The 26,230-nt window shown below is 45.2% G+C and overlaps 2 protein-coding genes across 2 annotated transcripts; both read right to left on the bottom strand.

The window, feature by feature from the left end:
* Nucleotides 1-2,548: 2,548 nt before the first annotated feature.
* LOC123034734 (arylacetamide deacetylase-like 4) lies at nucleotides 2,549-10,961 on the bottom strand. The gene is made up of 4 exons (XM_044452339.1): nucleotides 10,785-10,961; nucleotides 6,093-6,312; nucleotides 4,612-4,675; nucleotides 2,549-3,626 (listed from the first exon to the last, which is right to left on the bottom strand). Exons 1-4 carry the CDS (start codon nucleotides 10,959-10,961, stop codon nucleotides 2,855-2,857), a joined length of 1,233 nt encoding a protein of 410 aa, XP_044308274.1. The 3' UTR covers nucleotides 2,549-2,854.
* A 9,944-nt stretch (nucleotides 10,962-20,905) lies between these two features.
* LOC123034714 (arylacetamide deacetylase-like 3) lies at nucleotides 20,906-25,928 on the bottom strand. Its single transcript, XM_044452301.1, has 4 exons — nucleotides 25,874-25,928; nucleotides 25,218-25,370; nucleotides 24,893-24,956; nucleotides 20,906-21,686 (listed from the first exon to the last, which is right to left on the bottom strand). The coding sequence occupies exons 1-4, from the start codon at nucleotides 25,926-25,928 to the stop codon at nucleotides 20,906-20,908; spliced, it is 1,053 nt and encodes a 350-aa protein (XP_044308236.1).
* Between the last annotated feature and the right edge of the window lie 302 nt (nucleotides 25,929-26,230).

The following is a 26,230-nucleotide window of genomic DNA, read 5'->3' as shown; positions in this document are numbered from 1 at the left end:
AACAGTAGTATCGGAATTTCAACTGTCAAAAGAGCACCAAGAATCGATTTTCCCTTTCATTTATTAATTTCCATGACATAGGTAAATTATTTTTACAAACATGTACACTAATCACTGTTCCAGTACAACTTTTATCTTTCTCATAACCTCCTCCCAAAAAGGAGGAGACATTGCAAACACATTTGTTTAAAAGAAGCATTAAGTGAATTGCACCATCAGTGAAGAGCTGACTTAGACAAGTCGGTGAGGGCGTTCAGGGACAGACTGAACATGCACATGGTGGGCATGTCATGAGCACAGCCAGCTGGAGCTGGAGGTCAGACTAGATGGCCCGGGAGACCCCTTCTGACTCGCTCTGTTTCTACGTTTCTGTATACAGCCACAGGTATGAATGAATGAAGGCACCAGGATGCCACCCGAAGGAGAAACGGGGAGATGACTGCCAACTGTGTCTCGCTGGATGGCTGCAAACTGGTCAGATATCTTTGGCCACTGGGCTGTATAGATGTTAGCTAAATAAAGAGATCAATGAATGAGTGGATTGCCAGGGACACTGCAGTGTTTCAATGAGCTTTGCATGTGGGCATTGTTGTGCCTGGAGCCTCAAAGAGAGATGGCATGTGGCCCTCCTTGTTCAGAAGGCTGAGGGCGAAGGGCAAATTGCTTTTCTTGGTTTGTACGCACGTACATGGCAGCTGCTGCTTCAGGCTTAGAACTTCACAAAGATGAGAGAGATAAGGGGAGCAAGCTCAGATGCCTCCTTTGGGTTGGCACCTAGGGTCTGACCAGGCATGGCAGGTCCTTCCAGAATTCTCTCTGGGAATGTTATTTCTGTAGTTTTACAAGATGCTTCCCAGGCTTCAATTTGAAAGGAGATGCTCCTGCTGAGAAGCACCAGCATTCCATTTATGATGATGATGATGATGATGATGATGATGATGATGATGATGATGATGATGCATTTCTGCTCACGTAACACACAAAAACTTGACTATGGAGATCAACACAATAAGAGCTGGTAGGCTGAGATCACCTTTTACAGTTTACAAAATTTACACGAAACAGGCAGGCCTGGCCATGTGAAATACAGATTGACTGCACCAGTAATTTCAAACGATCTCGAAGCATCAGGAGCTCAGGCTCGGAACATGCTTTCATTTTGGTCCTAACACTTTTACTTTTTGACCATTAGGGGGCAGCAAGTGTCCAGGACATAATGCTTAGTTCCACACCTGATGGCATCGCTTCTCTCCTTCTGCCTTTAAGGAAACAGGTAGCGAGTGATACGAGGAAGGGTCTAGGGAGCCACTGACAAAGCCTTTGCACTATCCAGATGCTCCGCATCAGTTCCCAACTCAGAGAAAATGGCAAAGTATGCCGACATTGGTGCACTTTGTGAAAAATATGTTTAGAAATAGGGATATATATCTATATTTACATTTCAATGTCTGCATGAATTTTTCTGCTTTTAAAAATTCAGGTTCGTGAGCAAATGGAAGTATGGATGAATAATGGATAATTCTAAGAAACAAGAGAATTTTATATCTTGAAGGACATGATTTACAAATGGGATGGCATGCTTATATGTGGTATGAAAAGTGTAAGACACATGGCTATTTTTTAAATCATTATATTAGAAATTCATTGATGTCAGTTTGGGAAAAGCTAAAGACAGCTTTATACTAAGTTGCTGAGATGGCTTTCTCCTATGGAAGGTCCTACATATCCAAGTGTATTGAATTTTAATATGATTGTGAGATATGATATTTTAGATAATGATGGAGAATTGAAACCGAATCAAGAACTACAGGAGCAGGGTATTGATCTCTCTTGGTGGCACAAGGTTCAAATACAATCGAGATATACTAAAGATTATAGAATGTATGGTTTTTATAAGGAGCTAACAGCATTTGATCAAATGATTTTAAAAGCAAATGAAAAATGATTAAAAGATTGTATAATTCTCTTTTGGACATGAAAATGGAAGGTGAACAAGTTAAGGAAACTATGATAACATGGGCACAAAATTTTGGCTATAATATTGAGTTACAGAAATGGCAAAAGCTGTGGAAAAGAAATATTAAGATAACCTTAGCAACCTCTTAGCAATACCTCTTATATAGCAAACCTCTTACAAACATTTATAAAATGTTTTATAGAGGTATTTATTGCCAAATAGATTAGCAAAAATCTTCCCAAATATGTCAGATAGATGTTGGAAATGTAAACACAAACCTGGTACTTTTTAATCATATGTGGTGGACTTGTGTTAAGGCAAAAAAATATTGGGTTACAATACAGAAATGGCTTGAAGAAATGCTACAAATACCTTTAATATTCAAACCTGAAGTTTTTCTATTAGGCATTATCCCTGATGACTTTGATAAATAATGTATACATCTGATCTTACATGTAATTACTGCAGCGAGGATTGCATTTGCCCAACACTAGAGGAATGAAGAGCCACATATCAAAGAGCTGATTTTAAAAGATTTTGGATTGCGTGGAAATGGACTGATTGACTTTGTCTTTGAAGGAGAAGGAAGATACATACTTCTACCAAACTTGGAACTTTTTTTATTATTGGTTAGAGAAATAGGACTATATGTAGAATTGAATATGGTTATTGATGGTAAAAAAGAGTAAGATTTCAACCCAGTATGTCCAATGTCTTGGGAATAATTGTTGTTTTAGTTTTAGATTTGTAGAGAAAATAATAAAATTTGGGAAAAAATTGGAGTAATTTACCTACCTATCCTACTTTCAAAGGAAGTTGCTATTAACCATAAGCAGCTAGAGAGAGAAATCTAGAATGTAATTATAAGCAAAAGAAAAACCCAACACAAAATTACTGTCACAAGTCTTTTAGAAATGCTACAATGCTGTCCACCACCTTTTTGCCAGAGGGAAATGACAGAAACCCATCAAATAGGTTTATCACCCCATGGAAACCGTCTTCAATGTGGAACCAAGTAACTGGCACGCCATTCTCCTCGAGCCGCTTCTTGTACAGGATCCCATCGTCCCGTAGAACATCGTACTCACAGGTGATGATGCACGCCTTGGGAAGCTGCCGAATAATCGCATCTTCGGCCATAAGCGGAGAGAAGGTTGTCTCTAAAGCTTGCTTCACCACTTCATGGACATCATCCACGAAGGAGCTGGTTGATGGTGGCTTGTAACCTCTGACCTTAAATTCATCGGGGATGTTTTCTGAACTAATCCATTTCGCAAATCTCTTTTTTATGTCACTGGGGACGTGACATCCTTGCACAACACTTTCCAGCACCGATAAGTCCTTGTTAAGATACTGCAAAGCAGCACAGATCACGTGTTCTCGATACAAAATTGGGACAGCCTGGTTTTGTTGGTAGGAAGGCAAGTTGAAATCTATGGCCTGAAGACCAGGATAGATCAGTACCTGGGCCAGTGGTCTGGTGAGATCAGCTGTACTTGCTAAAGCCTGGCAAACAGAGGCAGTGAGATTCCCGCCAACGCTGTCCCCACATATGATAATGCGAGAAGGATCTACTCCATAATCTTTTGCCGCTTTGATGAAATGCATGCTAGCAGCCAGGCACTCCTGGAATTGGGATGGGTATTTCTCCTCGGGTGCCAAACGGTACCTAGAACACCAGAAGACAGATTTCTAGAGAGCATCAAGAATCTACTCTTGCACAAAAGAACCTCTTTGACTCTCAAGATAATCCTCAGGTGAGTTTTCATCCACAGAAGTGAATGGGGACATGGTGCGGGTGTTCAAGGATAGGCTGGACATGCACATTGTGGGCATGTCATGATCGGAGCCAGCTGGAGCCGGGGGTCAGACTAGATGGCCGGGAGGCCCCTTCCGACTCACTCTGTTTCTGTGTTTCTTCCCTGAGGTAGCACTCCAGTTCTCAAATACGCTCTGAGTCTGACTTAGAAGAAAAGACTGGAGAATGCCATGAGAAAACACTGATATTTTTGTGCACCTGTTCAATACTTTAGGCATTTTAGAACTATAATTTCTACTCTGCAGTTTTTAGGGGGCTTCTGTTCTTGTCAATACTTTTCACCTGGTTTTGACTGCTGTTATATTTCCAACCATGTCAGCTCTTACAAAGGCCTTGTTTGATTGATGTGCATATCCCAAATTATTGCAGTAAAAATAAGAATACTATTTGCCTGGCAAAGTTAGCTTCTTTTTTTTTAATCAGAATTTTGTGTGACTTTTTTTAAGTAATTGGAATGGACAAGCCTGAGAATCTTTATTTCTCTGTTATTCCTTTTTCCAGTTCACCCTGCACTTTGAATCTTATTTAATGTCTGGATGAAAATTTATAAGCATTTTATGCACCTTTCACCTAATATTTATGTATTCACAAATTGTTTTATGCATGCATAATTTGGTTGACAAACTTACAAAATTCAGAGAAGTGTGAATTTAGCAGGAGTGGCATCTTGGATTGCAGAGTAGTTCAAAATTGTGGCACTGGGTACATTCAAATCACAATGGCAGATGAAAAAAAAATCTCCTGCATCTCTTGTGGGCTGAGTTAATGCCCCTTTCAGTGCACTGTAGGTCTAGCCAATTCAGTAGCATAATTTTTGTAGAAATTGTTTACTTACCCAACAGACACAATCACAGAATCACTTTCTTTGGCAAGGTACCGACATACATGATCATAGGAATCTGAAAAGGCAATATGTGTATGTCAGAAGAAGCCTTATTACCATGAAGGTCTAATGACCATAGAATCATAGAATAGTAAAGCTGGAAGTGGCCAGGGAGGCCACCGGGTCCAACCCTCTGCTGCTGCAGGACACCAAGTCACACCATCCCACTCAGGTGGCTGTCCAGTTTCTTTCTGAATCCCTCCAGTGTGGGAGAGCCCCCCACCTCTCCAGGCAGCTGCTTCCACTGCCGTGTTGCTCTGACAGTGAGGAAACTTCTCCTGTTATCTAGTCTGAACCTGGGCTGCTGCAACTTGCACTTGATTATTCTGTGTCCTACACTCTGGGATGAGAGAGGAGGTCTTTTCCTTCTTCTTTGAGACAGCCTTTGAGATATCTGTAGAGAGCTATCATGTCACCTCATTGTCTTCTTGATCTTGACCTTCCCCTTTGCGACATCATTTGAGGGACTTATGGAGGGAGAGTATAAGAACCTCAAAGGGTGTTATGTTTGTTTCGGCACCCACTCCAAGCAGAAAGGCAGAGTTAAAATGCGGCATACCAGGGTGGGGACTAGTCGTAACGTCCGTAGATCACATCAGCTCTGAGCAAACACGGGGACAGCTTGAGCATGTTCAACAGACTTCCCCTCCATTGAGCGGGTGGCACAAGGGCAGAGCTGACGGGACAGGATGGCAGGGGTGTTGCAACAACCCTTCCTTCTTCAGACTTCTCCTGCTCGGGGTCTTAGGAAGCGAGCCAAGTGGCGCTGAGAGGAGGTCCAACTGCTCAACCAGGCACTTCCTTCTGCAGCACAAGCTGCACAAGCGAAGACTGTGAGTCACACGCAAGGAAGCGAGATGCCAGTTGCGCGGTGGCTGCATGAGCTCCGTTCCTGGTGGGCTCCCATGGGAATGCTGGGCGCACGAAGGACCGGGTCAGGCCCATGGCACAGGGAAGTGGGCTGGGGCCTGGTCACCGAGCCAAGAAAGAGGGCAGATTGCCCCTTCCAAAGCACATTTCTCACAGAAGCCTCACTGCAGGAGGGGGAAGTACACAGAGCCCAGCACCTCTCTCCGCCCAATCCAGATTTCACAGAGGTCAACATCTGAAAGACCTCTCATGATCTATAACAGTAAACGATAATAGACATGTAGGAGTTGTAGAACAATACTTAGAATGGTGACTAAAAGGGGATACCCTGGGGGATTAAAAAAGACCTGATAAAGCAGGTATCTAAAGTTGTATTGATACATTTGAGGGTGGGCAGAAGGGTGTAAAGTGGAGGCGAAGGTTCCTATGGGCCTCCAGATGCTGCTGGACTACAATCCGCATCTTCTCTGAAGTCCGTTTGGGACGGGCATCGCAAGAACTGGCGCACAGCAGCATCTGGAAGGCTGCATCTTCTCTGCTGCTGCTTTCTCCGGGTGCCTTACTTATACTTCCGAACATCCAGCCTCCTCCATGGAAGTAGACGACCCCTCGCCTTCTCTGATCTGGTCTGGATCCCGCAGGCTGGTAAACCCTCACAGGGACTTCCTGAAATGTGAGATCCTCAATGCTGAGTTTGGGGTCATCACCCAGTTTTTTCCCCTCTTGGGTGTAACGAATGAAATTAATCTTGGAGCAGATGGAGAGGTTCTCCAGAATCTTGCCCTGTTTCAACGAAAAGAAGGAAAGACCTTGCAAGGAGTTGCTAGTAAATGCCAAAAGATAATAAACAAGCAAGCAAGCAAGTAACAACATTTTGCTTCATGTGAGGGATATTTCCATCACAAACCCCACAGATCCCCTTCCAGGATGTTCCGCACCTATATTTTGCCTTTGAACTGGAGCAGGGGAGAAGTTTGTTGGTTCCACATCAGGCCAGCCTCATGCAATGACTTCTCCATGAAACCCACGAGCCCAAGGAAGCCCTGCCCCCTTTCCTTACAGACTGGTGTTCCGGTGCTGGAATTACTGGTGATGTACTGGTGCTGGGGCTGCAGCATCAGCCTTTTTTGATTATCAGGGGCAGTAAGTTTGGACTCCTCTGGGATCTCTCTGTGTGTTTTATGGCTTTGCTATGATTAGCCGCTGCCTCTAATTCATGCATTCCCTTCCCTTAGCCCAAAGCTTTCTTCACACACCAGGATGCATATAGATTCCTTTAGCATCGACAGAGCCAGGATTCCATGGAAGATCATTTCTAGTGCATGTTTCACTCATTCCAACTTGGCTGTTGGAAAATCCCAATCCCCCATGTCACAGAAGAGTCCCTGGCAAAATCCATAGCTCCAGTTCCCCCCCCAGTGAATGTTCTTCTGCCTCTGTCTTATATTTAAGAAATATATTCGCTTATATTAAGCGAAGCATTCTGGGCAGATCAGAATAATTAAAGCCCTAAAAGGTGACATTTATTTATTAATTAAAAGCCTTTATATGCCATCCCATTATATAAAATCTCAGGATGGCTTACAATGTTTCAAGGAACAATTAAAACAACAACAATTTCTAATAGATAAATTGAAACAGAATAATATATAAAACAAAACAGTAAATCACAAAGCAAAACAAGAGTGACTGAACATTAAAAGTTGCTAATTTTTAAATACTGTTTAAATAAAAAGGTTTTGACCTAGCACCGAAAAGAGTATAAGCTCGGTGCCAGGCGTACCTCTCTGGGAAGTACATTCCAGAGTCTGGGGGCCACGGCAGAGAAGGCCCTGCTCTGAGTTGATGACTTTAACCTCTCTTTGAGAGGTTCCCGGAGCAGGGCTTCTCCGGCAGAACTTAAAGGGCGTGAGGGTGTATATGATATATAAAACTCCTGCATAAGTAAAGCCTGGCAATATTATCAAGATTTTTTAAAAAAACAATGCAGTGTCTTTAAACTGATGGCGTAAACAGTGTGGAAGAGTGAGGAGTGTCTTTTGGTTCACACAGTACCAGAAGGACCACAGTGCAGGTGGCAGGCGAGCCTTCCCTGAGAGGCATCCCGCAGCCCAGAGGCCACCCCTGAAGAAGCCTCCTCCAGGTGAGGCATTTGGTGGGGACCCTGCAAGAGGCCTCTGAAGAGGTTCTTGGAGGCCACGCTGGTATGTACAGGAGGAAGCTACCTTCCAGGCAACCCAGGCCCAAGCTGGGTAACAGCAGCACCTTGACTGGGAACCTGAAAAGGACCGGCGATGTGCAACCCGAATCACGAGCACAATGTGTTCCTCTCCACCAGCCCCTCCCAACCATCCTGCCACCCTATTTTGGAGAAGCTGCAGCTTCTGGGCCCTTTCCAAAGGCATTGCTGGGCACACTTGGCAGTGATCCACACAAGAGGTTGTCAGAGCATTCACATCTGCAGCTGGGCCATCTCTGTCTAGATAAGAGCCAGCAGAGCAGGGCAGCTTAGACAAAAGGAAAGGTACGCCACGCCCTTGCCCCCAGTGACAACATCCAACCCAAGAGCATCCCCCCAGCATGGCCCTGATCTTTTGGGGACAGCTGATCTCCCCCAGAACATTTTGGACCTCACATAGCTAAGCGGATGAACCACCCACGAACAGTACCTCCGTCTTCGGTCAAGCCCCAGTTTATCGCACCCCCTCCAGTCCTTTGCCATACACAGGCACGAACTGAGAACAGCCACTGCTCCACCGGGCTGTGATGGAAAGGAGAGCGTGCCCTGGAGGTCATCTGCACACTGGTGCCATCTCAGTCCACACCTCCAGATTTCCTGTACAGCTTAAACTAGGAATATCTGAGGAATCTCTCTGGGAGCAGTGACTGATAGGATTCTCTGGGAGCAGCTCCACAGACTCCAGTCTGCTTTGCATTGGCTGAGCTGACATTCCTGGCCCCTCTTCCCCACTCCATGAAGCTGCAGGTTGCACAACCTTCATGGAGCTCCTCTCTGTTCAGGTCCTTTTCTGAGGCCAGACTGAGGACAAGAAGCCGTACTAGAGGGATGGATTCTGGTGAGTTCCATCCCAGTCCTAAGCCAGGCTTCTGGTCAGCTGGATTCCCAGCTGATTGGATTCCTAGCTCTAGCTGGGCTCTCAGGGACAAAGCACACATGGATAGTTCCATTAGCCTATGCCTGTTAAAATCACCGTATCTATAGGGACATCAACTGCAGGTATATTCTACAGAGGGAAGACTCTAGCCTGTATGTATAGAAGTTTGTGCATAGTCATGGACTTGGATGGAGTCGATCCAACGGGCCTGATGGATCCTGCATGAGGAATTCCCCTCTGCAAAGCAGGGATGTTTACAAATATCTTTTGAGCCAAACTGCCCCAGAGATTTTGGAACTCAGAGTTGTCTGGTCTTGTCTCTACGCCATTCCCAGAAAGTTCAGTCACTTGAATCTCCTCCTCCTCTCCACTATCTTTGCATGCGCATGAATGAAGCATTGCACCACCGATCTTGAGAGGCATGAGAACAGTGGCAGGATAGAGCCACATGTCGCACAAATCCCTTTAGCCTAGTGACTGGACCTGCAAACTTTGGGGTCCATCATCCTCCACCTCAAAGCCTCCTCATGAACAAGCACGATTGCCTTGACATGGGTCCACCAAGCTTGGGATTCCCAACACTGATGGGTTGCAGCTCTTTGAGCTTTGGACAGAGGTCTTTTCCAAAGGAACATTATCAGGTTCATCACTGGGGAAGACTCTTGCTTACACAACTGCATCCCCCTGCTAAGGTGGGCTCGGTGGCTCCGAACACTGAGCCTGATATACCAGCTACCACCCTACCTGGACAGAGATAGTTTTGTGAGAGTTGTTCTCCCTCCGGTAAACCTCCACTGGATCATGATCAAGTGGGGCTACCTTGGAAAAAGGTCTGGAAAGTCCAGCTAGTCCAATACAGAGCAGTGGGACAATTAATAGGAACTGGCCAATTTATTATAAGAACATAGAAACAGAGAAACAGAGTGAGTCAGAAGGGGTCTCCCAGGCCATCTAGTCTGACCCCTGGCTCCAGCCGGCTCCACTCATGACATGCCCACCATGTGTATGTCCAGCCTATCTTTGAACACCCGCACCGATGGGGCCTCAACCACCTCCCGTGGAAGCCCATTCCATACCCCAGGGGTCCTAACCATAAGGAAGTACTTCTTGGCATCCACCCTAAATCTTGGTTCCCTGAGCTTTGCAAACATAAGAAAAGCCACCCTGGAGACCATCTAGCCCAGTGATCTATACGCACAGTGGCAAACCAGCTGCCCACAGGATCCCTCCAGCAGGATGGGTGCAAGACCTCCTCCTGCCCAAGCAACTGGTGCAGCAGGCTGGCCAGCCCTGGGGAAGGAGGTAGCCCCTGGCCAGCAAGGCTAGTAGCCGCTAGTCGCCTCCCCCATCCATGAATCTGCCCAATCCCCTTCACCCGGATTAATGGTCATCGTCATTTCCTGTGGCAGCAAATTCCATAGTTTAACTATAGGCCATATGAAGGAGGACTTCCTTTTATCTGTCCCAAAGCTCCCGCCCACCAGCTTCATGGGGTGATCCGGGGTTCCAGTGTTCGGGGAGAAGGGGAAAAAATGTCTCCTCCTCCACCGTCTCCACAGCATGCATTTCTAAGCACCTCCATCATGTCTCTCCTCACCTGGCTTTTTTCCAAGCTCAGCACTCCTAGTTGTTGTAGCTGTTCCTAAGAGGGGTGCTGCACCAGCCCCCTGATCATTTTTGTCGCCCTTCCTTGCACCTTTTCCAACTCATTAATGTCCTTTTCCAGGTAAGGCAACCAGAAGTGAACACAGTTTTCTGAGTGTGGTCATGCCCAAACTTGGTGCACGGGGAGTAAGATCTTGGCAGTGCTATTCGGCCTAGCATGGAGTTTGCCTTTTTCACAGCAGCTGCACACCGGGCTAACATTTGCATTGCTATGTCCTCAGCCACCCCAAGATCGTTTCAAGCCCAGTCATTCCTGGGTGCATCAGTTCTCAAGGAATCTGCACCCAACCGATAGATCCATTGCTTTCTGGACAAGACCCCACCTTTCATGCAGATGCACATCCCCAATGGCTTCTCTTCCAAGCTCATCTCAAGCTGAAATGGTGGTTTTATAAAATATACAACACTGGAGTTCTGACAGATGCAAGGTTCCCTCGAACTCATGAGAAAACGAAACAGCTTAAATTCACTTACCAGACAAGAGGAAAGGATTAAAAGCCAGTGGAGGATTCGAAGCTTCACAGGCTGGTCAATTCCATGGGGAATTTCTGATGTGGAGAGGTCATAATAGATGGCCCAGGCTACCAACAGGGCAAAAGGAATAACCAGTATTTCAAAAATGATCAGCAAAAAGGTATAGTTTATCTCCATGCTCTCTTGAAAGTGATGTGGGCCAGTTGGCTGGAAGTTTCCGATCCTTGTCCCTTCCAGTGCTTGTAGTTTTCTAGTGATGCAAGCAAAATTCTTCTGGCAGGTTCATCATTTGTGGGAGTGACCCAACTTGTAGTCTCTGATAGCAGCCAAAATGCAGGCGGCCGGGAAAGTGTTCGAAACGGGGCATTGACTTCACAAACTCATTGGGAGGTTGTGCAAGTCAAGTCAACAGTGTGCCGAGGAGATCAGGAAGCGAGGACGATTTCCACAATCTGGCCACATGCTCCTTGGCCACGTGTCGCAGATCCCATGTGGGGCTGTTTGTTTTCTTGGGGGAAGGTGCAAAGGTGGAAGCTTTGGCACTAATTCCTGGATTCAGGAAAATCAGGCTGTCAGAGCTTCCCCAGGATTACTCACTGCAACGGCATGCCAAAACAACAGGCAACTGCAAAGAGGCAGGGGAAATTATGCAACCGTACATAATTATTTCCTGATTCTTGCAGCTAGAAAACCACATTCATGTAGCCAAAATAAGTAGTAACTGGTGTTTGAACAAGATTCATCTTGAGCCCTAATTTTAGGAGAAAAAAACATGCATTTTTCAATAACTGAAGGCAGGATAGTAGCCATACTGTTCTTCTGCTGAACTAATTAAAAAAAGGAGAAGAATGCGCTTCCTCAGGGTAGAAATGGGGTGAATGAGACGGCCATACTGTGCCACCCATGTGTAAGTTCCAGGTGTCCTATGGTGCAGATTCCTCGGTCTGATCATGTGCAAGATGCCCAGCGCTACGGCCATCTGAACTCATAGGCTTGTGGATCTGCTTCGAGCATGACTTTGTTTTCCTTGCTTCCTCATGGTTGCTAGTCAGAGAAACATAGAAGCAGGGAGTCAGAAGGGGTCTCCTGGGCCATCTAGTCTGACCCCCGGCTCTAGTCACATCTCTCTGTGTCGATTCCAGGGCATTACAGAAAGAAAAAAGTATCCTTTTGCAGTGCCCATCTTGGTGGCACTGGAACATTTAAGGTGCTGTGATGGAGTGCAGAATGCTCACTTGTTCATCTCCTGGCAAGGGCCAACCTGCCTGGTTTCCAACTCGGGAATAAAGCAAGGATCTCAGTAAAGCAAGGAGAGCCAGTGTGGTGCAGTGGCTGAGAGCGCGGGACTGGGACCCAGGCGATCCGGGTTCGAGTCCCCGCTCAGCCATGGAGCCACCTGGGTGACTTTGGGCCAGTCACAGACTCTCAGCCCAACCTACCTCACAGGGCTGTTGTTGCGGGGATAAGATGGAGGAAGCTGCCTTGAGCCCTTTGTTGGAATACAAAGTGGGGTGGGCTTGGGGGGACTCCGGGGGGTGGAGGAGGATGGGAGCCTGGAAAAATGTTGTCCATGGGGTCATAATGGGTCAGATGGGACTTTGCAAGGAAGGAAGGAAGGAAGGAAGGAAGGAAGGAAGGAAGGAAGGAAGGAAGGAATTTGACAGATCTCTCTGGGCGGAGGCTGTTGCTTCTAAACTGTTGATTTGATTGAGCTGAATGGAACTACTTTGACATAAATCTTAAAAAGGTTTATTAGGCAGAAATATAATCTCACATAGAAGCATCATGAATATTGTAATGAATAATAAGGTGATGATGATGAGAATAATTGCAATAATAATAATAATAATAATAAGGAAGGAAGGAAGGAAGGAAGGAAGGAAGGAAGGAAGGAAGGAAGGAAGGAAGAAAAGCCCCTGCCAGGTAGAAACAATACTTTTGGAAAATGCTTAGACACGTGAACTGGTTTACCTCTTGCCCGCAGTGTAGGCGAGCAGGGTGTGTTGGAAGGTAATGACCTCTTTCAGGGGAGCAATTGCCACCATCAGCACTTCCGCCTGGAATTCCCTTCCGGCTCCACTGTCTGGCATGTGGATGGGAGGCGTCAACACAGATGCACCGGGACACAGACGACGGAACTCAAAGCAGGGTAGCGTCCAGATGCAGCTCAGTGCCCAGTAGCGAGATCAGAAGCCGAGTTCAGCCCCCAGGAGCAGGCATCTGGACAAGACGAGGGCGTGGCTGGGAATATGCCAAGGGGTGAACTCCAAGGAGGCAAGCAAAGCAGGACCTGAGCCAGGAAAACCAGGTGGGATTCAGGAGCAGCAAAGTACGGCAAGCAAGGAATCGTGGCGAGGCAAGCACTAGTTCAGGAAGCAGGAGACGTGAGATGCGGAGGCCTTCAGCAAGGCAGGATGCGGCGACGGCCAGGCAAGAGGCAGGCACTGAACCACACTGCAGTGGGCAAGAAGACCTGCGCCGTGGATGCAGCTGCTGGAGGAAGGAGCTTGTTCTTCTATCACTCTTCTTCCGGGTCTTTCCGCAGGGCATGGGACTATTCCTGCAATGGGTATGGTGGCTGTTCCAGAGGGAGGCCTGGAGCTGCCCAGTTCCTGACACTCACTACCATCAAATGGGCTTCATGCAAACTATGGAAGCCCCCACCATGCTCCATGCATCCCTGAAAGCAGACTGGAGCTCAGGAACGCTGCCACCTGAACAAAAGCGGTGGCTGTGAGAGGCTCTTTCATGGGCTTGTGGCAGTGGACTAGGACAGCTTCTCTGGAAAGTCCTGCCTGAAGGGCACAAAGGCCTTCCCATCACAGATCCAGGATATTAGTATAAGCTATTTATTTGAGCAGATAAGGCAATTTATTTGATCTTTTTATTCTCTTCTCCTTTGTGGGCTGTCAGTTTTTGGAACTCCTTTCTCCTTTTTTTTTCTGTGTCCTTCTTTAAGACTTTTTCATGTCGGGTCTGATTTTCATGTTGGATCCAACCTTGTTGGCACTCACCACCCAAGTTGACTAGGAGTGATGTTCTGATTTTTAGTATTATTTTTCTTCTGCAATGAGTTCTACATCATACAGCTCTTTGATTCCTGTTCCAAGTAAATGTGCATTTGAGCTCACAACATGCGAGTATGCTCCTGCTGTTTAGGTGTTGCCATATATCTGTGTTCCGTTAGAACAGAGGTTAATCCTTTGTGGGCACCCAAATACTTTTGTCTATAAGTCTTACTGCCCTAAGCCAACACAACCAGTAGCAATGAAGAAACTAGTGGAAAACAATCTGGAGAGCCACAATTTCCTCACCTCTACTGTCAGACACTTGCATCAGGTTAGGCTTGCATGCGAATTTTGTTTCAGCTCACAAATCCTCCAAAAATTCCTCATTTGCAGTCCCAAGTGAGAACAGGCATGCATACCCCCCACAATTGTCCATAAATGTCTGAACTTGCAATCATGTTTCCCAAGTGTGATCATGGGAAAGGAACAATATTCTCAAAATGCACCATTCTCTCAAAGTGAATAACTTTGGAAAAGTCCCCCGCTTTTTAAAAAGCGCACATTTTCCCCACTTTTACGTTATTATTCATTATTATTTATTACAAATATTTGTATCCCGCCCTTCCGACAAGCGCTCAGGACAGCTTACACAATGTAAAATTGCAATAATACAGTAAGAAAACCACAATTATTAAAACAATATAAAACAGGACATCATAAACGAAGAGAAAAGAAAAGGGAGGAAAAGAATAGGAAATGTGACTGTGGAGAGAGGAAAAAGAGAAAAAAATCTCAAAACATCTAAAATGCTTGATTATTAAAATGATGGTTGAATAAAAAGGTCTTTACCTGGCACTGGAAGGAGTATGAATATTATCAATCTGGAAACTCAAGGAAACGTGTATTTTAGATATTTAAATATGTATTTTAGATAATTAGGGACATGGGCAAACCAGTTTGCCCTGGCAGAAGGAACAGAGCCTGCTAAGTCAGATGCATCTTATTGTTGTAAGCCGCCCCGAGGCTTCGGCGAATGGGGCGGCATAAAAATGTTTTAATAAATAAATAAATAAAATTCATATGGAAGGAGGAGGAGGAGTTGGCAGAATTTCCTAAGGGAAGTGGAAGTCCTTTGTTGGTGTGGCAGAGATGTGTCCTGTTACAATGCAGAGTGAATGAAAACTGATCAAGAAGATAAATAACCCAGTCACGATAGGCGTGGCCTTCTTGCAACGACTCATGAATGGAGAAAACAAGAAGAACAGAGGGCACAAAGAAGTAACGAACGGCCTTTTGCAGTGGCGATACAGGAAGCGGTTCACATCACTGCTTAGCCAGACTTTGACATTTAGCAAATTAATTCCAGCTTTGCAGCTTCATGTGGCAGGATTCTGCATTCATCGTTCTGCTCCTGATAGGACATCCATTGGCCTCTGGAGCAATACTGGAAGTGTGCAACAAGAACTTACAACAATATATGAAATTAACCCTCCTTTAGCCTTTGTGAGGGATGGAGCTAAGCTCAGAGGAAAGAGAAATTCTCAAGGAGGGACAGGCAGCACTGGCACACAAGGGGACCAGCAAGCCCTCCTTCTGCTGCACCGCCATCCAAGTTCTTCCTCGCATTTTTGCAAGTTTTTATTGTTTTAAATTGTTGAACACTGCCTTGATGGCCTTTTAGCTGCAAAGCGCTATGTAAATAGTTGAAGAGAGACAAAGTCCGCATCCTCTGGGTAAGAGAACTTGATCCCTGTTTGCTCACTGGATTTTACCTGATGGTATCAGACTATCTTATCTGATTTCTCTTCAGAATGCATAATCTTGTAGAACTTGCCAGACAATCCGGGAAATCCGCCTAGATAACCATGTGATAATTTGGAGTCTCAGCTCCAGCCTGGGTAATTCTCTTGAGGGTCAGAGCAGGGACTCCAAATTTGGAGCACCCACCCGTCACTCTTGCAAGCGGCATGGACAGGACCATGGCTGGCTGGGATTTCAAGATTGCAAGACCGACCTTGGGGCCAATGCTGGAGAGGCATTCTGGGGAATGAGGAGGGGACCTCTTGGACATGATGAATCCCACCAATGCCTCGCTCTCCTCTGTGTGAGCAGATACAAAAGGCTTAGATAGCTGCGTCCCTTCCTGGAGAACGACTGCCTGGCGACAGTGACACATGCACTGGTAACTTCCCGATTAGATTTCTGCAACGCGCTCTATGTGGGGCTGCCCTTGAAGACGGTCCAGATACTTCAGTTGGTGCAGAATAGAGCTGCCAGACTGCTGATGGGGACTGGGCGTTGTTCTCATATAACCCCAGTTCTCCGTCAGCTCCACTGGCTCCCAATTGAAGTCCGGCCCAATTCAAGGTGTTGGTTATGACCTATAAAGCCCTAAACGGCTTGGGACCTGGGTATCTAAAGGAACGCTTGTGCCCATATATGCCCTCTCACCCCTTGAGATCAGCAGCAGATGCCCTTCTCCGGGAACCCTCTGTGAATGATATTAGGAGGGTAGGTACTCGGAGGAGGGCTTTCTCTGTGGTGGCGCCCCATCTGTGGAATGCACTCCCCAGAGAGGTCCGCCTGGTGCCATCGTTATTTGTTTTTCGGCGCCAGGCTAAGACCCTTTTATTTAAAACTTGTTTTAATTGTTAATTTATTTATATTTATAGGATTTTAAATCTTTTAAGCCGAGATGCACCAGGTTTTAATATTTTCACTGTTTGTTATATTTATGTATTTTGTTTTTGTTGTGAGCTGCCCCGAGGATTTGTTGCGATGGGAGCAGCATAAAAATGTTTTAAATAAATAAATAAAATCAGCCACCTAAGACTTGCAGTGTGGAAGAGGCCCAGAGGCCACCTTTGCCTCCACACTTCCCCTGTTCTTTAGAGGATGAACGTGATCCTCTGAGTTGGAGCATTCCTGGCAGGGCACCAGAAGTCCTTGCCCCTGGTAGGACTTCAGGGAAGATTTTTGCCACCGCAGGTCGATATAGAATGTGCCCACATGAGGGAGGGAGGGAGGCCCTGAAACTGTGGCAGGTGCAATTCCTGTTTTGATCAGAGATAGCATACAGCTTATCACTGAATTACTTTACCAGGGCATCCAGTTGAAAGGCTGGTTATGCACAATTAGATAAGATCCCATAATGTGGCCAACGTTTTTCTCACTGCTATGTGCATAAGAGCTCAAAGGGAGGGAGGTTGTAGTCTATGGCCTCCCACACTGTCTGGGGAGCCATAGGACAGGTCAGAGTCCAGTCTGCAGCCCCGGGGAAACACTCAGGGGCCAGAGCTGGGATGCAGACCTTAGGCCCTCTCTCCACACCTGAAGCCAGCATGGGCTCCGCGGACCATCTCTGGAGCTGGTCTCTGGGTTGGGGTTGGAGTGAGGCACTGTTCTCCAAAGACTCCTGCTGCTGCCTCAGCATCACCTCCTTGCAAGGAGGGGAAACATATTTAGATGGCCAAATTAGCCATCTCCATTTCTTGGAGGGAAAGGTGAGAAGACATGCAGAGAGGCAGCAATGTGCTCTGTGTCCTTCTGCTGAATGCCCATAATCCTTTGAGGTTATGTGCAGACACATCAGATGATGCCCTGCCTGTATTGATCAAATCGAATACAGTAGAAAGCTCAGACTTGGGATGCAAATTAGGTGGAGAGGGGTTGGAATGTGGCATGGAAATGTCAAGCTTAACAAGCAAGATTGTTCAGACACAGACAGTTGCAGAGAACCAAACTACCTTGGGTTTGTAGTGAGGAGTCACTGTAGAACAGTTTGAGGAAGAGGGGTGTGAATTCAAGTGAGCCAGCATCAAGCCACAGGAGCCACCCAGTTAAGGAAAATCTTGCTTAACTGCCATCTGGCCCACAAGCAGCATGAACCTCCCTTAGGGTGGGGTCAAGCCTTTTTGGAAAGGAAGGGAAGAGAGGGGAGGGTCTCCAGTTTGGAATCAATTCTCCACATGAGCAGAGTTTCTCCTAGGACCCGGGGGAATCTGATTGATGCTACCTGAGAACAACTTCTTATGGAGCACCCGGTATCACAACACCCTGTCTAATTCAAGTAAAGAAAGTTTCAAAAGCTGTCTGCTTAGATCTGCTGTAAAGCCTTCAGAACATGTTCAGTACTCCATAGATGAAGCCTGATCCTTACCATCAAAATGCCTGGTCAAGGAGGTGGAGTTAATGGAACTTCCTCACTGAGTTACAACTCAGGCATTGGGTGAGTTGGAAGCAGGGTGATGAAGAAAGAGTTCAACTTAGGGCACAAATCTGACAGCTCAGAACAAAGACATCAGAAAGATGTGGGATGCATTGAAGAGGAGGGGAGGGAATGCCTTATGCAGGGCTGCTTGCATAATTTGAAGACAAGACAATGCAAGCCAAGTATCTTCTTACACAATTAAGAAGAGAGGAAATTGTGAAAACAATCAAGTGCCGGAGGTCAGACTAGATGGCCTGGGAGACCCCTTCTGACTCGCTCTGTTTCTATGTTTCTAATTATTTAAATATTCAGTAAATATACATATCTAATGGTATATTTAATTTTCTGATACATATTTATTTAGCTTTCTAAATAAATAAATAAAATAAATAAATATTGGTATATGGTGATATTTGTATTTTGAGGCTTTTGCAAAGGACGGCATATAAATATCCTAAATAAATAAATAAATAAATAATCCATCAACAGGAACGCTCAATCTAATCTGCAAAGGCATCACAAGATGGAAGTTACATGAAGGAAGCCAATGAAAAGCCAAAGCCCTGTTCCATCTGCTATCATTTATTTACATAAGCTTTCATATACCATTCGTTAGCCAAAGGGCTCTCGGAATCGTGTACTCTAAAAACCATATTAAAACATGATCATAACTTCAGTGTTGATAGAACATCTACACAGCAAGGAGAATGCGACAAATACATGAGCTGCACCTTTCTTTCACATCCACATCGCTCTTTTGCTCCACGTCACTGAACAAGGCCGTGGCGGAAGGCCAGGACACTCCTAATTCTTGGGGGCGCACGATGCAGTCAACTCGCGGAAGCTGAGCTTGTCCAGGTTGGGTTGATATTGCTTGAGAGTCCACCAGGGAATCCCCACAGGATCTTCGTCTAGGTGTCCATGTTAATGGACTCAGTACTTCAGAGAGCAATCCCATCTCCGCTTGGATGCCGGCTGAAGAAATATTAGAAGTGGCATTTCGCAGGAAAACATTTGTGCCTCTGTAACGCCATCTCAGTCAATGGATGGATGGATAAAAAGCTGGGGTGGGCAGAAGGCCTTCATGGCCACCGTAGGGATTGTGGGAGCAATGCATTTTGCCCATGTTGGAGTCAACGGGTTGGGAAATGGAAGGCACATTCCTCCTCGCCTGCAGTCCTCGTAGTAGGGTTGCTGAGACGGTTGCTCCACGAGCATCTTCCGTGCAGCGGTGTGGGAAGAAGCTTCCCGTGAAAACGAGAGAAGGTTTTCAGCCCAGCACTAAGGTGTGACAGGCAGAGGCTTGTTTGGGATGGCAGCAGATGGGATGCTCAGGCAGGCTGGGACTAAAGCCAGGTTAGCCTTCTGAGTGCCTGGTTCCGGGGGCCTTTCCCTTCTCAAGCACATTGTACCAAGATGCAAGGTGAAGATGAGGATGCAGGAGAATTTAGCTTCAGTTCCGCAGGCTCTTCAAAATACCCCGCTGATAACCCCTAACAGGAACGGGAGTGCATGTCCTTTGTCTTCGTGCGTGCAAAATAGGTAGTTTGCAAGCACACATATTAAGAAATACATCATGTTAAAATGCACAGCTTTAATGTACATTTAAGAAATACACACATTCTAAAAAATATGTAACCTGCCTAGGAAGGCCTCGGCAATTCTAGGAAGCCTATAAATCCATGTATAAACAAACAAACAAACAAATTACCGCACTTCCAAAATTCCAAATTCATGTATAAATAAATAAATAAATAAATAAATAAATAAATGTTTTAATATAAATAAATAAATAACCACACTTCCAAAATTCCAAAAAACGAAAATGTGGGTTCCCACTTTGCTTAACGATGGGAAAGTCTGCACTTTGAAAAATGAACACTTTCCCACTTCTAGCAAATGAACAGACAAACTAGCAGAAATGAAGGTGAGCTGAAATCCACCTCCCATGTGGAATACGCTCCCCAGATAAGGCTCGCCTGGTGCCTACACTTAACTCTTTTCGATGTCAGACCAAAACCTTTTTATTTTTCCAGTATTTTAAGGTTTAGATTGGAATTTTAAGTGGGGTTTTATTTTATACAATGGATACTGTGCTCCACTTAGTTTTACTGTAACACTGTCCCAAGACCATTTGGTAGCAAACGGTATAGAACAGTTTTTAATAAATAGATAGCTATATAGATCGATGTTCAAAGAATTCCAGTGAGCTTAAGAAACCCAGAAAGGGTGATCACGTCACCTTTGGCATGGGGGTGGGCGGGTGGGAAGCATTTAATCTTTTTTAAAGCTCAGGCAGAAAGATTCAAGGCAGCCAGCAAGAAGGAAAGCACATCTGAGCAAAATTCCAGCTAGATGGAGGGACCAGGTACAACGGAGATCATCAGGGCTTTTATAATTTTATTTCATCAAGCAGCTTGTTTGCTTGATTTTGCATCCTCCAAGAACATGACAGAAGTTATTCAGTGGTACTTCTGCAAATTGGTTGTCTTTTTCCTGAGGGGTGAGGAAAGGTAAGAGCTTAGAAATATTTGCAGAAAATTTTCAGTCCTTCTCTTCAGCTGAGCATTTGGAAGCAATCTAGCAAGGAAAGTGAAGGTAGTTTAAGTTTTCTGAATAGCCCTGAGAACTTTGTAGATTGGTCACCATAGAAACGTGCAATCAATCACTCAGTGACTTAATTAACTCTAATGACAGTGAAATTCCTCCAGAGCATGAATGGACAGCTTCTTCCCTCAGGGTTTATTTTCTTCTTTGAGCTTCTGCTGTTCTAACTGGTCACCATTGTCCTCAATACCCTGGCCTAGCTTTCTTCTGGCGCATTCTGTGGGTGGGGAATGGTATATAGCCCCCACCTTCCCAATAAATATGGCGGAGGAAAAGTGGTACAACATGTGTTGGCCTCATAAGTTTTTAACGACTTCTGCAATGTCCTGCACAATTCTTTTTGCTGATGGAAGGGTCAATAGCCCATAGCCAAAGGTGACGGCGCTTGTATGCAGGCCGTTCTCAATATGGATCCAGTTTACGGGGACACCGTTGTCCTCCAGCCGCTTCTTGTACAGCAGCCCATCGTCCCGCAGAACGTCATACTCGCAGGTCAAAATGCATGTCTGGGGGAGCTTCTGGATGACATCATCCTCGGCGAAAAGCGGCGAAAACATCACGTCCAAAATGGTCTTCATTTCTTCGTATACTTCCGGCTTAAATGTGTATGAGGCCGGGTCTCGTGGTTTGTAGCCTCTGACTTTGAATTCTTCTGGAACGAGGTCGCCACTCACCCACTTCCTGTACTTCTGCCTCATTTCTTCAGGAACGTGCTGGCCCTCCAGAATGTTGGTGGTCAAGGATGGTTGCTTGTTGAGGAAAAGGCAGCAGAAATAGGGGACCATCTCTCGCCACATGAGAGGCGCTCTGGCATTTTGCTGGTATGAGGGCAAATCAAAATCCATTCCCTGCAGTGCTGGGTAGATTAGAACCTGAGCGTGAATTTTGGGGAGGTCTTCTCTGCCCGCCAGTACCTGGCAAATCCGAGTTGCAAAATTTGCTCCACAGCTGTCTCCACTGAGGATAATACGGGACGCATCAATGTGATAATCATCCACATGCTTCATTAAGTGGAAAGTGGCATTTAGACATTCGTAAAACTGGTTTGGGTAAGGATTCTCTGGGCCAAGACCATATCTAAAGAGAACAAAGAAGGTTGTTATTGCTCTTGATCTGAAACAAGGCGTACAAAATAAAATAAAAAATTCCTGTTTTCTTCTTGAAAATACTCTTTGGCATCATTCTTAAATGCATAATATAATCTCTCGTGTGTACAGTTTCACTAATGGGGGTGTTAGATCAAGACTTTATCATACTTAGAAGTGATTCAATTAAATTAATGTCTTATTAGTTTTAATGCATCGTCTTTAAGTAGAACAATATTAGGCTCCAATATGAAGTGTGTCTCTTAACAAATAAGTATCAAGAAAATGAGAATTAGAAATAGCAAAAGGTCTTACAAAGGTTTACTGCCTGGGATATCAGTAATGAATATGTATGCCACCAATAAAGAACCTAAGTAGCCATTTCCAAAATAGGGTCAATTCTATTTAGCATCCCAGTTTTGAGACCTAATTTGTGGTTGACATTTCCCATATCGTACCATCCTTGCATAGTTGATGTTATTCTGTTAATTTTCCAGTGTGCTGTTGTTTGGAACTTCGTTACCATGAAAATAAGGGCGTTAATTCATTTCTTGGATGCATGGCTTTCATGTCCATAACATCCAACAAGAATATTTTAGGATCGAATGAAAATCCTGCAAGTTTATCATCCTATCCTCACCCCATATCTTTGGATTTTGGAACACTGCCATCAGGAATGAATGCACGAGCTTGTTCCACCGCATCTTTTCCAGGGGTGTTTCACAAATTTCTTGTTATGTCTTGCAAGCAATTTAAAGGCAAGATCTCTTTTACCCAAGCTGAGGGTTTAGAGGTAGAACTGGGTGCTAAACCCTATATTCTTTTTGGCGCCAGATTAAAACCTTTTAATTTAATTGTTATTTTAAAAAGCAGTATTTTCATCATTTTACAGTCACTTTTGTTTTGATTGGATTTATTTGTATTGGCATTGATAATTTTATAGTATCGTATTGTTTACTGATTGTTCTTATGGTTTTTGCTTTTAATCCTGTAAGCTGTCCTGAGGCGCGATAGTGAAGGACAGCATACACACAGTTTAAATAAATAAATAAATAAATAAATAAATAATGTCTCAATAAAGCTACACTTTGCACAGGCTCAGGGATCTCCTTTCTCTTTTGTGTAGTTCCTGTGCGATCTGCTGCTGGAAAAATAACCTGTCCCGAAGCACTGGGAGACTTGAGTTCAGTGTAGGACTCAAGTCTCCCATCCAGATTCTAACCACTCCTGACCTTGCTTAGCTTCCAAGATTAGGCAGGACCAGGCACTTCAGGTTCTATGGAAGCTCAGTTTTGGGCCCCTCATTACAGGAAGGATATAGCCTGGTTAGAGTCAGTGCAGCTCAGGGCCACAAGGTTGGTGGCCAGTTTGCAGGGGATGCCATATGAGGCGAGACTGAGGGAACTGGGTCTCTCCAGCCTGGAGAAGAGGAGACTCCGAGGGGCTCTGTTGGCGACATACAGGTCTGTGAGGGGATGTCACCCGGAGGTGGGTAGAGACCTGTTCTCCCCTGCAGAGGAAGGCAGGATGCGCTCCAACAGAGCAAAGCTCAGGGAACCAGGTTCCATTTGGATGCCAGGAAGCACTTCCTGATGGTCGGGACCCCGAGGGTGTGGAATGGGCTTCCCCAGGAGGTGGTTGAGGCCCCATCGGTGCGGGTGTTCAAGGATAGGCTGGACGTGCACATCGTGGGCATGTCATGAGCCGAGCCAGCTGGAGTCAGGGTCAGACTAGATGGCCCAGTAGGTCCCTTCTGACTCGCTCTGTTTCTTTGTTTCTATGGCAGCAATTTGTGGTTCTTAATAAAGGAAGGAAATTACCTAATAACTCAACAAGGAAACAAAATGTCCTCTGACCTGAGCAATTTGGATTAAGGTAAGTGGAAAAGACCATTGGACTTGCTTTACCTGGATTCTTCCCCCATTTCCTTTCAAAGATGTTTGAATGCTGCCCCTCCCCTTCCCTTTTATGCTACATGTAAAACCATATTTCCTCTTTCTGCCTGCTCAGTTATTTATCTCCTAAAGGTTGGCATTTGTTGCTGCTTTTAAAAGCAGTGCTTAAATTTGTTTTATTATCAAGATTTAGCCTTTGTTTAATTCTTGCTTCATTTTTCTGGGCCACCCTAAGACCTTTGACTAGGGTGATTCATCAATTCATTATGGTCTTAATCATATTGGCTGGAGCATGTAAGGAGTCATAAGTTTTTTAAAATGCCTAATCATGTACATGATTGCACCCTGACATGACAGATGAAATTAATCATTACCTGATTGGGTTATTGGAATGCCAGTTGCTCTTTCATGGAGGAGCTTTGAGCGCCTGGTCCTTCACTGACTCTAGAACTGACGAATTCCTACCCTCAAAATAGATCCCTCAGAAAACCCTAATTAGGAGCATTGTGTCAATCAATGGGGGTCAGGAGGAAATGAGATGTCCTTGCCTTACCCGCAACTGCCTGTTTGTTTTCTAGTGTGAGTCTGAAAACCTAAAACCTAAACCTAAACCTAAAGAAAATCTAACCATTTCAAAATTTCATGGTCAACACTCTGAAATTCCATTTTCACTTTCCTGTCCTTGTTTCAAGCATTTCATGGTGCGGTGCCCCCTCCGAATCTTCATTTTCCCCATTTCCATTCAACTTGTTCTTTTGAAAAGATTCGTTGGAGGGTGGAGCATGGGTGGATTGCCGCATGCAGTGGAACCAAATGCATAGTGATGTGATTGGTTATTAACGTAAGTAAAATCAGGGTTAACTTCTAGAAAAGATTGATGTGCAAGAGCTCAATCCAGTCGTGCTAACAATTCTTTTGCCTTTTCCACAGCCCAACAATTTTTACATTTGATAGAAAAGAAGTTGCTCTCAGAAACAACCAAGGGGGAGAAGATTGCTGTGAAATTCTCATAGCAGGGATTTTGGGTTCTTCTGCTTAACTTAATTATGAGGCCATAATTATGAGGTTTGTTTTTGTCTCTCCGGGACTTCCCATAAGGCCATGTGGTGGCGTGGGCAGCTGATGCTGGAGAGATGCACCAATGCAAGGAAAGCCAGCAATCCCAGAAGAAGTTCCAAACAGCCCCGAGGAACTGGCAGAAGCCTTTGCTTTTGCAGGGGAAACAAATCATTTCCAAAGATTTGGAAGAAAGCTTTTATCACAACTTCATCATGAGGCATAGCAGCATGAAGATGGTACTTACGCGACAGCTACGACCACTGCATTACCTTCTTTCGCAATATACCGCATAATTTTTTCATAGTCATCTGCAAGTGAGCATTTTTAAAATTAGGATGTGTGAGAGTTCCAACAATATAGAAACCATATAGAAGGGAACAGAAACCATAACAAGCATGACCAAGCTGTGAAAGAAGAAAAAAAATCTGAACCTGGAAGGTGGATGGGGGCTTCCCAGTCACGCGATAGTTTCACAAAAGGTCCACTGAAGCAAGAGTAAACCATGTTTACTTAGCAGAGCAAGCAATTAATGTTCTTTCTTAATCACCCCTTAAGCAGGGTGTTCTTACCAAGGGTTCCATGTGTACCAGCTCCTCCATGGAAGAATAAGAAAGCTTTTCGCTTTGTAGTGTATGTTTCCTTAGATTGATAAATTCTCACTGGCACCTCATCAAATTTCTGGTCCTGAATGGATAGTGATGAATCCTTGCAAGTTGGCAATCCTTTTAATACAAGCCGCGAGAAAGACAGACGGTTGTAGAGTCTCAGTTTCTCTAGAACAATTCCCTGTTTGCAGCAGCAGCCACAGCAACACAAAGGGGGAACAAGAAGAGAGGTATGAGGGATTAGTCTGTGGAAGCCATCAAATGGGAAAGGCAGGGTAACCGAGATGACCACCTATGGGGGGCTAAGTAGTTGTTTTGTAGCCCACCGGAAAAGAAAAAAGGGGACTCGTGAAACACCACAACTCACAGTCTGTGACTCAGTGGTTAGAGGCAACTCAGTGGGCCACAAGTTCTGCAGATCTATCACAATTATCACCATTCTTGGGCTGAGGGACAAGGGACTTTGGCTGCAACGTTTGACCGATCAACGGCAGTTGACCGTGTCCCTTCGAGCAGCAGGTCCTGGCGGCTGTGGCATGCCTTACGCTTCCTCACCAGGCAAGACCAGCTATGCACCACGCAGTTCTTGTTCCTAGCCTTCGGAAGGGAAGGTGCGTTACTGCCTGTTGTCCCTGCCACCTTCTTTGGCTTCACTCCTTGGTTATTTGAAGCCATGTGGCTTTTCCCCTTGATGCTCTCAAGCTGCCTCCTTCCCAAGGCTTCTGATTTTGATATGGAGCTCAGAGAAATCTGCAGCCAACTCAAGGGGGTGCCAATGACTGAAAACCTGATTTGCAGGTCCCATGACAGAGTTGCTTTGAGCTATACTGATGGGGTAGATTTTTAAAATAAAGAGTTCTATAATTCTACACACACTTAGTACTGGGGCTTCAAGAACAAATATATGCATTACTCCTCTTAGGATAAAGCATGAAAATGCATGCTCTGAGAGCTGGTTACACATTTTGGGCGAACTT

Source organism: Varanus komodoensis, unplaced genomic scaffold (genome assembly GCF_004798865.1).
Source record: "Varanus komodoensis strain SLA01 unplaced genomic scaffold, ASM479886v1 scaffold71, whole genome shotgun sequence".
Lineage (NCBI taxonomy): Eukaryota > Metazoa > Chordata > Lepidosauria > Squamata > Varanidae > Varanus > Varanus komodoensis.
Note: the sequence above shows the minus strand (reverse complement) of the source record. Positions and strands in the feature narration are given on the sequence as shown.

Excerpts from the sequence above, each read along its gene's own strand:
- LOC123034734 (XM_044452339.1), bottom strand. The coding sequence starts at position 10,961 with ATGGAGATAAACTATACCTTTTTGCTGATCATTTTTGAAATACTGGTT. Across the intron at positions 6,313-10,784 it reads TAATCCTTTCCTCTTGTCTG|GGCAAGATTCTGGAGAACCT; the intron begins GTAAGTGAATTT and ends TCGTTGAAACAG. Across the intron at positions 3,627-4,611 it reads TCTGTGATTGTGTCTGTTGG|GTACCGTTTGGCACCCGAGG; the intron begins GTAAGTAAACAA and ends CTGGTGTTCTAG.
- LOC123034714 (XM_044452301.1), bottom strand. The coding sequence starts at position 25,928 with ATGGCTTCAAATAACCAAGGAGTGAAGCCAAAGAAGGTGGCAGGGACA. Across the intron at positions 25,371-25,873 it reads GGTGGCAGGGACAACAGGCA|GATTGCCAACTTGCAAGGAT; the intron begins GTAACGCACCTT and ends TTGTATTAAAAG. Across the intron at positions 21,687-24,892 it reads GCAGTGGTCGTAGCTGTCGC|ATATGGTCTTGGCCCAGAGA; the intron begins GTAAGTACCATC and ends TGTTCTCTTTAG.